Source organism: Balaenoptera physalus (assembly GCF_965194825.1).
Source record: "Balaenoptera physalus genome assembly, chromosome: 10".
Classification (NCBI taxonomy): Eukaryota; Metazoa; Chordata; class Mammalia; order Artiodactyla; family Balaenopteridae; genus Balaenoptera; species Balaenoptera physalus.
Window position 1 is genome coordinate 23,704,586 of NC_138889.1, and position 14,581 is coordinate 23,719,166.

General features: G+C 39.1%; 1 protein-coding gene across 1 annotated transcript in view; it reads right to left on the reverse strand.

The window, feature by feature from the left end:
- PPP2R1B (protein phosphatase 2 scaffold subunit Abeta) overlaps window positions 1-14,581 on the reverse strand; it is a 35,907-nt gene that overhangs the window by 11,636 nt on the left and 9,690 nt on the right. Inside the window, 9 exon segments of the mRNA XM_082476941.1 lie at window positions 2,875-2,966; window positions 3,369-3,511; window positions 3,879-4,033; window positions 7,893-7,953; window positions 11,385-11,558; window positions 12,322-12,456; window positions 12,815-12,885; window positions 13,318-13,432; window positions 14,093-14,248. Coding sequence (XP_082333067.1) covers window positions 2,875-2,966; window positions 3,369-3,511; window positions 3,879-4,033; window positions 7,893-7,953; window positions 11,385-11,558; window positions 12,322-12,456; window positions 12,815-12,885; window positions 13,318-13,432; window positions 14,093-14,248 — 1,102 coding nt within the window.

The following is a 14,581-nucleotide window of genomic DNA, read 5'->3' on the forward strand; positions in this document are numbered from 1 at the left end:
CCTTCATTGTGTCAAAAGGGTAATGAGAAGCAGTCTGGTACCTTGCATGACTTGTTCCACACACAAAACACACCAGAGCACAGGTTTTAGAAATTAACTGAACATATTTTTATTGAGCACCTACTATGTACACCAGACACTGACCTAGGTGCTGGTGCTACAGATACAGCAGAGGACAAAACAGACAAAAATCCCAGCCCTTACAGAGCTCCTGGAGCTTACATTCCAGTGAAATCAAGACAAGAAAACTAATCCGTGGAGAAAATGACAAAGTTATGAGCCAAAGAACAATTCTTCTGAGGAGTAACAAAAGGGATTCCCTATTGTTTAGGTCAGAAAGAAACAATGAAGTCCCTTTGGGGTCACCCAAAAAGACAGGCCCCTGCTGAGCTCCCTGACCCAGCCTGAGAAAGCAAGGGCTTGCTGTCTACCCTTTACCACAGTTTTAGGGTAGAGGTCAATGCACAGAGCTCCCCAGGGGGTCCACTAGGCCATTTAAAAGTCTATCCCAAAACCAATGGCATTTCCAACCAGAGGAAAGCAATGGTTGTGCAATTTTGTTTCAATCAAGACAACAGTCTCTCAAATATGAAATTCAATGAAGACAAACAAAACCTGCAGATAATAAAAAACCAAAAAGAACCATGAAACTAAAATTGTTTACAGCATAGTAGTTTAAGATATTAAAATGAGAATGTAGAAAAGATTATTGCCTAGCAAAGTATTTAACCCTTAGCCCAAAAGTAATAAAATAGAAACATACTATAAACTAGCTTGGCAGTTTTAAATGCAGGCAGGTAATTCTGATTTTAAATGTTCTGTTTTTCTAAGGTAAGACAAACTTGCAAGTATCTGGTCAAACTTGGTTTTATGAAATGGTTTAACGTACAAAGTTTTCTAGGAGTCTTTGGACCTTCACAAAACAGAACAGGGCTCGCTGGGTTTAAGAGACTGTGAATGAAAGAAACAGTCTGAAAACCAAAATGGAAACAAGTAAACTACATAGTGAGATGCACTGAGAGAAAAATAAGCTACAGTAAAACCTCATTAATTAAAAATGCATTAGGGACACATTGAGTTTGACTAGGTGAAAAATGTTCATAAATTTTAAAGAAAAAATATTTAAATTATCCATTAAATACATATGTATATATATCAGAGATAAAGAGTTAATTGAATGCATCTAAATAAAGGTGTGGCCTCATAAAGATCCTCACGGAAGGTATTTTAATATAATTGAAAAGAGTGATTAGTAACTAGCATATCAAGTGGTAAAAGGGTGCTTTTTAAGGAGCGTTAAAATTGTTTAAGTAGTTCAGACCCAACAGGCTTCCTCACGTACTATTAATTTGCTTCAGCAAACCCTTCAGCTTAACTCATTATCTTCAATTCCAGGAGAAACTAATGAGGTTTTACTGTAAAAGTAGAAAAACAAACATTTCAAATGATAAGATTCCAGCATCACCTACACCAAAAAATTAGTAATGAAACTTCAGTTTGGAAAGCTACTACTGTACAATGTAGCAAGGACCGAATGCTCACACAGCCGGAAGGAGAACCAGGTAAAGAGCAGGAAATCCTCACAGTGGATTACACCAGTGGTTCCTTTACTCATTAGAAATACAACTGCAATCTTACAGTCAAACCGTAGAACCACTGCTTATTAGGAGGCACTAAATTTTAAGTTTCTCAGCGGGGAAAAGGAGAGTATTTTTGAATGCAGTCACAGTGGGGAGCTGTGGAAAATGAGTTCGGTTTCAACATGACACATTAGCAGCAAGATGCATCTGCACTTCAGGTTTCTGAATGACATGATTACAGTCAAAATCGAGCAAAGAAAAACCAAAACAACCAATACATGAACTCTGAGCTTCCACATTCCCCTTTCAGGAGAGACACTGAGGCAGACCATCATTATCCAGGAAAATATGGCTCTCACTACAGTTAAATCTCAATGTGTCTCCCAAGTGGAGTGCTTATCAAATAAGTTATTCTAAACCATGTATATTTAACTTTGGAATGATGGAGACACACAGATACATATAAACATCAAAAGAATCACTCTGTTCCACATCTGGGTCCAAACCTGTCCAGGCTTGGTGGAATATTACGTGGCCGGGGCCTGATTAAACAATGAGGATGCAGGAGATCAGATGGTGCTAAATAAATCAATAGGAGACAGCCAAGAAATGACTGTGCAGGTGTCAGGAATTGGTCACAAACAATAAGAAAAGTTAAAATATAATTATCCCAACAAGGAAGACAAGTAAAAAACAATCTTTAGAAAGAATCGAGTCACTGAAATTTGATATCTTGTTAGTTGTTGTCATTTGCTCAGATGAGGTCTTGAAGGTTTTCCATTTTTTCTCTCCACCCAGTTCAAGAACACATGGACCAGAAATCTGTGATAAGAATTTAGTAAAGTCTTTCCCCTCCTGTTCCTCGTTATGCCAATGCAAGCACTAGAAAATTCCAAACAAAATCAAGTTAGTGGTACAGAAAGTTCATGAACTATCTATGCGAACATTAAGCACCACAAAAATGATCCAAAAGCATAAGACTATGTGTGAGCTTCTCACTGTGGTCAGTTCCTTTACTCTGTCAGGCTAATCAAAAGTTAAACTTTAAAAACTAATTAAAATCCAAACAAAAAACTGTTCTTACCAGTAAGAAGCATATCCCTACCCAGCCCTAGACATGGAATTGGGAAAACGGCCAGCTCAGTGGTGGGCCAAGAAGGTTCTACCCGAAGAGAAGACGCGCATTCCAGGAGCTTACCACCTCCCAGATCCAGATGCTCATCGCCTGGCCCACTTAACACCACTCATACCCCGTTAGCCGAAGCAAAAGCTGGAAGGCAGAAAACAGACATACCACTTATAGCTTCTTGCGCAAAGTACTTGACGTCCACGTCTTCATCTTGGCCTAGCTTCTGTAGCACCGGCTTAACTTCCTCCTGCAAAGCACTAAAATGCAACGGTATCATCTGTGAGAGGCAGTCTTCTGAGCCAGAGAAATGCTTTATGGTGTGTGTGTGTATATATATGTTTGCTCTATGGTAATTTTTAAAGTTTAAAATAAAAAAAAAATCTTAAAACACCTATAATATAAACTTGACAAGTATTAAGTAATTTCTCAGGTTCTCTGCAGAATTAGCTTTGAACAATGATCTACATATGTACACAGCTTAAATATTAAAGTCAGAGTAGACACACTCAAAACTGGTTGTTAAATTACTTTCTTATTTTCTTTAACCAATTCCACATCCTAGGTGAAGTGAAAATCACCGAATTTAATTTTAGCTATTTCTGCCTATATGGGGTGAAATTTTAAAAGTATTTAAAAAAAGAATAATACTAAAATCTTACTCAGTATCTAGAATTGGTCCAATTTTCTGTAGTGATTTGGCCACATTGAATCGGACGTTTGCTACTTGGTCTCTTGCCATTTTCAATACAACAGGCAGCATCTGCTTAGTGGTTATTTCCTGACCACAGGCTTCAGACAGTGCCTAGAAAAAGAAATAAGACAGCACATTAAAAACACTTTTATTTTTCTAAATATCCCCAAATCTAAAGAGACAATATTTAATAAGAAAGTAACTGGCCAACAGGAAAATGTTTCTAGTGTGAGTGTGTGAATGAAGGATACAAGGTAGCAAAGAATCCCAGAATTAGACCAGAATTCACAACTGACTTGACTACAGATTTTAACACAAATTGAAAAGTTGACATTTTTCTCTCATCTCCTAACTGTCCAAATTAATCAGTATAAGAAATATAGTCCAAATAGAAGGCAACATATTCAGAATTCATAATACAGTACTGAACAACTGGTTTAACATCTGAGCTTAGCAGTAACAGCTATGTAGTACTTACATTAATGCAGAATAGAGTGGTCATTCTGTGCAGGTAATTAGGGTCATTTGCCATTACTAACACTTTGGGAACGATGGTATTTTGGGCCCACTCTTTACCAAACTTCTGAACTAGTTTCATGAGGTTGTTGGTGGCAGCTTCACGGATGGCATACACTGCAGAAGACGTGAAGAACACACTGTCGTGCTGCTCACATCGTGAGCATAACCTAGTTTACTTCTACTTACATCATCATCAAAGGTGGACCAAAAATAAAACTCTGTAAACACTCCAATTTAGTCAGACTGCAATGGCAAGCATGCTCAGCCGTGACTCCTAGTGTGCTGATTTGGTCTTAGTACAGTTTCAAAATGTATAGAATGTCCAAGGAAAAGGGAGGTAAGGAGCTCATTGTACACATCATTAATTAATTAGCAAATATGAGTGCCAACTATGTGCTATGTGTTACAGAAAGAATGCATAAGATACTGCCCTCCAAGATCACACACTTTAGCAGAAAAATGAAAGCTAATGCATTCCAAGAAGTCATGTGATCTAAGACTGATTATAATGAAGCATGAAATTGTACACTAAAGACCCTGAGGGCTGTAGGAGTTGAGAGGACAGAGAACAGGGAGATCTGGGAAGGCTTCGGGAAAGAGAGGCCTTGCACTGGGCCTTAAAGATTAGGGAGGATTTGTGTAAATGGAGAGAAGAGGGGAGGAATTCCTGGAAAGGCCAAAAAAATTTACCCAGGGCACAAAGGAAAAAACTGGAATCTGGAGACTGTAAGGTTGAACAGTTAGGGTGGAGCCAGAGCACAGAGCATCATGAAAGCTAAATTTAGACTTTGTAAGAAAACCAATGATGGGTTTTTAAAGCAAAGTTGTGACCCTATGACCAATGTGGTATTTTAGCAAGATTATTCCAGCAGCAGCAAGAACAGCTGAGAGAATGACAGAAAGGAGGTTATTTAGAGGCCTCTGTTGTCATCTGTACAACAGCAAATGAACACTGAAGACTGACTTGCCTCTTTTTCCCTTAAAAATGTTTGTTGAGACAACATGTCAAATGTCTTCTATGAATATATGTGCCTGCTTTAACCTCATAATTCCCTATGAGGTCATTTAGCAAAGACGTCATAAATCTAGATAATAAAGGCCTGAGCTACGATCTTCTCAACTAGTTGCTACATACAGCACTCAACAAAGACCGGTGTGGCAATGCTTCATTTTACGTGTCCGTTACGACTCAAAATTTGGGCTTGGATAACAAATCTAGAGCGGTGGGTACTGACTCCTTATTCTACTTCTCTCTCCAGATGGGCCCAACCCTCCTGGGTGATTGACCGCTGTGGCTCGATAGCTATCCAAGCCACAGCTCTGATCCTGGACAATTTCTACAAGGCTTTCGGACAGGAAATACCCAGCTCTTCCCAGTCCATAGATCCTTTTAGGCAATGCCACTGATGAGAACAGGCAAGACAGCTTAGCCAAGGAACTATATAATTTATTACCAACATGCAACCTGACCAAAGCCTGTGGGAGCAGCAACCTGCCAGGAATATCTAGAAGCACTCGCTAAGGAGCAGCTCAAGTGAACTGTTCTGCCCCTAACACAAATTCCCTCCCTTCACACTCACACTCTTTGTCTTGAGCACACCATCCCCCCGCCACCAACCTCTTCCCATCTGTGTCTTCTCCTCTCATTGTTTTTTTTATTTGCTTCAGATTTTTCTCATCCTAATGCCATTACCACAGGGAAGGGATCTCACTGCCAGAGTAACCAGAGACAGAGCGCTCGGCCTTGACCCAGACCTTAACTGCACTCAACTCTACTTGGCCAGATGCCTACTATGCTCTTGGCTTCTCTCAATTTTGCTGTGAAAAGAATGCAAACCATTCCACGGTTCTGCCTCTCCTCTCTGCTTGTTTTGTCTCTCTCCCTCCCTCTTCTTCCCTCTCCCCTCAAGGTCTGGCTGACTTGCAACGTTCCTCTGAATTTCTAACACACTCTATATGCTCACTAACTTTGGTACTTTTCCCTTCCTCCTATAAAAAATAAATTCTTCTTCTAAATTCCTCCCTCTCGTCCACTCAACCGTGGGAAGAGAAATGATGCTTTCTTCCTTATAGTTCTCTGGATCTTTCACAATATCCTTTTAGTAGTTTAATAAGCAGAAAAAAGTTTCCAAAAATTTAATTGATCATTGATCACTACATGGCAGTTATCTAAAATGTGAAAACAAAACCCCATGTGATTAAGTATAGAACAGTTTCAGAGCTGACATTTCATTGGTTCAAAGAATTTCATTGGTTCAAAGTTGCAATGCCCACTTAAGTATACTGCTGCAGAAAAAGATACAAGGGTCTCTGTTGCTCCCAAATTGGAAAACAAAAATCAGAGAAAAGAGGAAGTATTAATTAACCTGCATTGACAGAACAATCCTACATGGAAAAGGAAAAGGTGTCAGGAATTCAATTCTTCGCGGAACAGGAGGATTTTAAAAGTTCCTCAAAAGAAATCTAGAATACTAACTTTCAAAGAAAGTATGGACTGATCTTCTGGGACTCACTAACATTAAATATTTATCAGAAATAATATAAACATTTTATTTCTAAAAAGAGAAGACTGCCTTTCCTATGATTTGCCAAACCTCAGTTTCATTTAAGAAGAAAAAGAATTAAGCCATAAAAAGGCAACTTTAGAGGACAAGAAAAATAGAAATAAAATCTTCACAATCTAGTTTGAAAACAATGAAATTATCTACATATATACGCCTTTATGAGATTTGCACATTTTTTCCACACCCCTCCTCTTCACTTCCTTAACCATATGATCTCCCATATGATACAACTATGCCCTCAGCAAAACCACCTACATGTACAAGCAGACACAACATCCCCACTCCTCCTGAAGAGTCACCCATAAGCACCCACAGAGGTACGTTCAGTACATAAAGTATATATAAGAAGCTGTGGAACTGAAGCAGGATACCCATCTTATCCACCAAAATATGGAACCAAAGCTCACAGGACATTGTAAGTCCTCAGGGCCCTCATCTGAACAGATCTCAGACCACACCAAAGCTGCCAGGTCTAGACATGGGGCTGGCACTGGACCTCACTGGTACAGAGGGAACCCCTCCTACCCATTGCTGCCCAGCAGACAAGAGGAGATACCCAGACCTGAGACCTGGTCAAAAAGTCAACCACTAACAAGTTAACATGAAGTGGCTTTATATAAAACATGAATTGCCTTGTATATTTTGATAAGCAGCAGTTCCAGCTTTTATTTGTAACACAGTATGTGGCACTAGAGGAAAAAGATTCTGTGACTGTTGAAATGAATTATGCTATAAATGCAAAGAAAAGATAAAATACTAAAAAAATCTATTTTCTAAATGCTGTCCTATCTGACCCTGCCCTGAGTTCTCAGCTCTCCCTCTCTTAGTATCATGGCAGCAGCAGCACCCAGGGTACAGGAAGTAAGCATGCCTTTCACGCAACCAGAAATCTGGGACCTCTCTATCCTAGGCCACAGTTGACATCTTCCACTCCTAGACACCTTTATTGCACCACTGTATGCCTCCTTCTCTATGTCACCTCAAAGAAGACAAGTAGCCATTTCTCCCCCTAGGCCTTTCTTCTGATTCCAATCCCTGTCCGACCCAGTCTACAGTGGCTGAAGACACGAAGATGGCATGGCCGAGTAGAAGACCTTGAGATAAGAAAGGAATGAATATACGTATAAAAGAGACAGTCTGAAAATAATGTAATAGAATGAGTGAGAAATAGGGCAAAGAGATTTTTCAATGAAGAAAATAAAATTTAAGATAGAAAAAAACTGGTAGAAAATAGAAATGTCAAACTTGTGCTCAGAAAAAGCTAACTGGATTTTAATGAAAGCCTGTCTTCATCCCCATACTGGTAAAACAAAATATGGTCAGATTAGGATTCCTTTCTAGAAAGGAAATATATGAACAAAATGGGATATATGCAAAAACATGGGCCTTCCATTAACTTATTTACTTACCATGGTCCACAAGCCAGGCCATACATAAAGAATTCAGCTTCTCATCAAAGAATTCCACACCCTATGGATACAGAAGATTCCATTAATAAACGTCTCCAAAGTTTAGAAATCAAGATGTACTATTTATATTACACCAATGTGACCTGAAAGCTAAAAAAAAAAGACGACTTATTTCCAAATAAGCTGAATTCATGGACCAGCCAGAAAAAGAATACCATGAGATTTGATTTACAAACTGTAAACCTATTTTTATTGGATAGAAGTCATAAAGAAGAGCAGAAGTGAGATGGCCCAGGCACTGCTGAGTGGGAGAGAATAGAGTGGCCTGGAGCCAGATACAACACTGCAGACGAGTAGGAAGAATGCAGCATGCACAGTCTGCCAAACAATCCCTAGAATATTTGTAAAAACGAATTACCAGGAAAATACCAGTCAGTAATATTAATAATTCTCAAATTTTCCCCCTTTTGGTTAATATCATAATAAATCCTTAAGGATAAAGAACCTGACATCAAGAGACAGACTCATCTCCAGCTAAAGAGAGTACTCTGGGATCCATGGGAGAAAGCAGAGAGAGGATAAAGCAGGCACAAGAGTACAGTGAAGTGGTCCCAGCACAGTCACAGTGGAACCATCCTACTTCTCTCCACCACTGCTCTCCCCCTCAACGGTGGCCACACCAGCACAGGCTGCAGACAAGCTCCTCAAGCTGATTTACACAGACCCAGCACCGTGGGACTTCACATCATGTGGGCGATCGCTGTGAACGATGCTTTCCCAGCACCTTCCTCTTGAGGTCTACGCGTTCACAGTCTTTCGCTTCTTTGGATCCTAAGAAGTTTCTGACCAGTGATTATGTATTTTCAATAAAGAAATGTAATAAAAGTGCTTTGAATGTATGATAAAATGGCTTCATAATAATAGATTATGAACAGGCTTTATTTTAGCACACCCTTAGATTATTACCATGTCCGCTCTCAAAGACTTATTTTTCGTTTCAGATCATGGATTTTTCTTGAGCCTTAATTAACGTTTATTTCCTGATTCTTGTGGTTTACCCTTACATTCACTCACCATGGTCCATAAGCCAGGCCATACATAAAGTCTTGAAAGAATTTTATAAATCGACTACCTGAAATAAAAAGTCTTTATGGATTTTTTTTTAAAGGATAAAATATATAATAATAACAAGAAGTTGAAGTTGTATAACAAAATGTTTCTGACTGATGCATGTCACCTCTGCTAGACAAGCATGAGGCAGCCAAAGTCACCAGGTGCCTGTTTCCGTACTCCTCCGGAGAGCTACCAACCTTTGCAGGCTTCCCAGGTCTGGGAGGGACAGAGGTTAAAGAAATGGTACTAAAATTCACCCTCCCTTCTGGACAGTTATTTCAATCTTTAGCAAACCAGTTAATTAAGCACTGCTGCTTTCGACTCTGGAGAGGTGATTCATGACAGTCACCAGTGAAGAAGAGAAGATGACTCTCAGTACTTGGGAATGGCTGAGGGAAAACAACTGACAGGGTGACTCTGCCTGACCCCATCAGCTACACAGGTATCCTCCACTTTTCGAAAGTTCACTTTACATCACTTCACTTTTACAAAAGAGCTGTAAAACAATACGTGTCTTCACTAACCAAAAGAAATCTGAAGGGGATTTTTTTAACAAAAAAAGGTGAAAACAGCGTTCAGCATTTGTTTTGCAGTGAGTCAACAAGCCCTTCGACAGGAGCGTGCACCACAGCAGCAAGAGCGGCCCCGCCCGGCTCCTCCCCCTAGAACTGCACCCAGCTTCTCAGCCTCAGGCCGCCATTGCTTTGAACTGTGCCTGTGAGCATCTGCGCTTCATCTTGACTCGCTTCCTGTATCTGCTAGCAAGATGTGTCCTAAGGTAACTGCTTCTTCGCTTTACGCCATTTCAGCTTACAAAAGCTTTCTTAGGAATGCTCCACTTTCAAACAGTGGGGGAAACCTGTATATGATCATCTTTGGCATCCATCATGAAGAATGGGACACTTCACATTTTATAAAACACATGACGTTACACACATGCACAAGACACAAGACACATGACACATTTCATAAACTAAGTATACCAAAACAACAATACAAATTCAGTGACCCAAGAAAAGAAAAAATAAATCCCATATGCTATGATATGAAAGGAACAGAAGTGGGGTTGAAAGAGGGGAAACAAACTGCAGTAATGTTGGCTATAAACTGACATATTACGAGCTTTCTCAAAAAATTTTCAGGTATTCATTTTCTCAACAATCAACAAATGTTAAGTGCCTGATTAATGCCAGGCACTATGGTAAGCACTGGAAATAAAACACTGAACACAGTCCCTGCCCTAAAAGAGATCAGTTGTCTATCTCCTCAACTAGATTTTAACAGACAGTTATAATATACTATAGTAAGTGCAACCAACATGGTGAGGGCACATCAAATTTAGAACTGACGAGGCTATCTACTAAAAAAGAAAGGAAAGGATGTGGCTATAAAACCCAGCACTGAAATTTTAATTAATTTGAGATCAGTACAACTATCCATGAATCTCAAACAGTAATGTGATAATGTGGACTTGGGCCAAAATACTAGCATTACAAACTTCAACACCCCTTTTTTATATGGAGAGTCCTCACTCCCTTTAACCAGAATGTAGGAAAAGTGGTAACCAGAGACATTTTGCTCAGAATATAGGCAAACAGGGAAGCTTTCCTGAGCAAAAGTCAAAACTGATTTATCTCAAAACCATACTTCCCTTTCTTCTGAGATAAATATTCCTTAAATCACAGAGACATTTAGTAGCACAAAATCTATGTGACATATACCAAGAAATTAATTATATTCTTCTATGGCTTTGCTTTCAGATAGTGGGGAGGTGAAATGTGTTTCTATAATACCTTTCTATTAAAAGTTAATGCAGGGCTTCCCTGGTGGCGCAGTGGTTGGGAATCCACCTGCCAATGCAGGGGACACGGGTTCCAGCCCTGGTCGGGGAAGATCCCACATGCCACAGAGCAGCTAAGCTCGTGCGCCACAACTACTGAGCCTGCACTCTAGAGTCTGCGAGCCACAACTACTGAGCCCACATGCCACAACTACCGAAGCCCACGCGCCTAGAGCCTGTGCTCCACAACAAGAGAAGCCACTGCCATGAGAAGCCCGCGCACCGCAACGAAGAGTAGCCCCCGCTCGCCGCAACTAGAGAAAGCCCGCACGCAGCAACAAAGACCCAATGCAGCCAAAAATAATAAATAAATAAAATTAAATTTAAAAAAAAGAAAGGATACATAAAGTTAAAAAAAAAAAAAAGAAGTTAATGCACTGATGAAAATGCAAACCACTCTACAGGCAACTAAGAGAGACCATACGTTCATGCGTCTAAATGAACATAACCATAGGAGCTATCTGGGCCTCCTACTTGCCATGGTGAATCTGCTCCACTGTCTGATGCTATCCTTCAGTTCACACAGCACCCATACTCACCAGCTGGCCTGCCAGCAGCGGCATATACTCAATGATGGCCAGCCGGACCCTCCATTTGGCATCTTCAGCCAGCTCCACTATGGCAGGAAGGAGTGATTGAGAGAGCTGCCGGATTCCAATCACTTCATTTACACAGTCCAAATTGGAGATGATGTTCAAACGCACTTCAGGACACTGCAAGTACACAAGCCCCAAAAGACCACATGTAAAGATCAAGTTCTCTGCCTAACATTCTCCTACCACCACAATGAGTAAATAAATTTTAAAATAAGAAAGTATGACTCGGGTGAAAAAAGTATTGTCTTGGAAGAAATACTTAATACTGAGTACACAAATAATTCAAAAGCACATAATTTAACTGATCTTAACCAGAACTTTCAATGAAAAATCTATAGAAAGGTAAAGGGCATAGGCTACGAAATCAAATTACATGCATTCAAATCCCAGATCTACCACTGCTGAGACCCTGGGTAAGTTATTTTACCTCCGTGCTTCACCTTCTTCATCTGTAAAATGGGAATAATAATAAGACCCACCCTCATAAGACTGTTGTGAGAATTACATGTAATAATAATACATGCAAAACATTTATGATCATGCCTGGCACATGGTGTTAATAAATATTAGCTAACGTTATAATTTTGATATTATTATATCTAGATTTAAATGAAAGAAACTTATCAAACAAAGATCCATTAAGTTTAAAGAGAAAAAAAAGCAGCGAATATAAGCAGGAATTAGGCAGAGAAGATGGAAAGACATTTTTAAGTCTGTATCAAATGGCCCATTTTCTGGGGAACTTATAACCCCATGCCCAAACATTGTCAATGGTTTAGAATAAGTTACTTTTTTGGGTTCTATCTCAGTGAGACCCCAAACAAAAACCAAACCAAATCACTGACTATCAAAGGACAACAAAATTTATAGCCAGACTTACCTCATCCTTTAACTGAGCTAAAAAAAGAGGTAGAAGATGTTCAATGGTATTCCCTTTGCCCAAAATTGTAGACAATCCCATAATTACAGAAGCTAGAGCCGACTTGACATGTTGATTTGTATCAGATACTAATTCCTAAAACAAAATCAAAATTAAAAGGCTTTCTTTTTTTTGCAAGACAACAGAAACTTCCATACCATTTCACAAGGAATTTTAAAAGACAGCACTATTTCAGTATTGATTAGTTGATAAAGTTTCCTAGACCATCTGTCAAATAATATAAACCTATGCACCAAAGAGCACTTTATACTTATAAAGCACTAATAAGTAATAAATAACAATGTCACATGTTAACATATCTGTCCCATTCATCCCTGGTCCACGTTTAAACTCAAAGAGCTTTAAGGTAATATTGATACAAACAAAAACTGAGGTAAGGTTTACCTTCATATAGGGCAAAGTGAAACAAAAAATAAACTAAAGTTAGGTTTACCTTTATATAGGGCAGAATTTGATTCATAATTATGGTCTCTCTACCTTCCATGGGCAAGTTCTCACAAAGTTCTAAAAGAGGTAAATAGAAAAAAAACAAAAAAATGCTTACATAGAGCCATTACAAGGAGCCAAATGAAGAAATTTAACCAGTTTTATCAACAGTTTCAAGTTAAATCAAATCATATGTTTAAGCAAGTAAGCTCCAAGGAGGAAAACTGGCTTATTTTAAATGCACTTTTTGGTCAATCTGTATGCCACTGTGTACCACACCAATCCAACCTGGAAATGCCTTTTTTTTTTTTTTCCTAAAAACAGAAACAGGGTAACACAGCTGTTTGGTTTTAAATATAAAGGGAGTAGCTTTATGTGACAATGTAACATTTCAACACATTAAAATTTATTTGAAAACATAATCTAGAACAAAAAAAATACAAAATTCACTGACATAAAAAATGCACCAAAGTGAATGACATAAACTACAACATAAACTGATGCCTTAACCTTTTACTTTGTGGGCAGCAGCTGCTCGGACTTCAGCTTCACAGTCTTTGAGTAGGTTCTGAAAGGCGGGGATGAGGTCATTTAGGGTGATTTTGGGACCCACAGCTTTCTGGAGCTATGAAAGAATTTGTACAGGTTTTAATGTATTCTAAACAAAATAAATAACATGAACACACGAAACAGAGCAATCTTCAAGTACAGACAGTCCCCAACTTATGATCGTTTGACTTAAGATTTTTCAACTTTAGGATGGTGTGAAAGCAATACACGTTCAGCAGAAACTAAACTTCAGATTTTGAATTTTGATCTTTTCCCAGGCTAGCGATATGCAGTACAATCCTCCCGTGATGCTGGGCAAAGGGAGGAAGCCCCAGCTCCCGGTCAGCCATGTAATCACGAGGGGAAACAACCGATACATGTAAAACCATTCTGTTTTTCACTTTTAGTACAGCATTGAATAAATTACATGAGATATTCAACACTTTATTATAAAATAGGTTTTGTGTTAGATGATTGTGCCTAACTGTAGGCTAATGTAAGTGTTCTGAGCACATTTAAAGTAGGCGAGGCTAAGCTATGATGTCCAGCAGGTATTAAATGCACTTTCAACTTGCAATGGGTTTATCGGGACATAACCCCATCCTGAGTCCAGGAAGATCTATATATGTTTTTGCCATGAGCACTTCCAATTCAGAAACTTTTGGTACAACAGCAAATCTGAGGGTTTCTGGTTTTTTTCTTTAGTACTCAAAAAATGTCAGTGCAACAATTTTACCTCTGAAAATTTGTCAGCTACCATATAGCGAACTCGCCAAGATTTATCTTCTGCTGCTTGTCGAAGTGTAGGCATCACCAAAGCCTCAAGGTCATCCTCAGAAAGTAACTGAGCAATACTGACACAAGCTTCCACAGCTAGGAGGCGCACTGAATCCTAATGAACAAAATTCCTTTCCGTTAGTCAGATAATATTTACTGAGAGCCACGCGGCAGCGTGTGGTGTGTGGTACTGCCGTGGGTATCATTTAATAAAAAAAAAACAACCACACTATATGCAGCTCACGTCTTTATGTCTTGAAATAGCTGCTCCCTTTGCCTGGAATGGCAGGTATGTCGAAGCCATAAAGGCAGAAATGACTGTCCTCTGAGCGAACAGCAAAGTAATGACGTTATTTAGAGTGCAGGATTTTTATTAAGGAAAATGAAAATAAAATGTGAAGATTGAGAAAAGAAAACATTTTAATGATGTCTCTAAATCCTCACTATA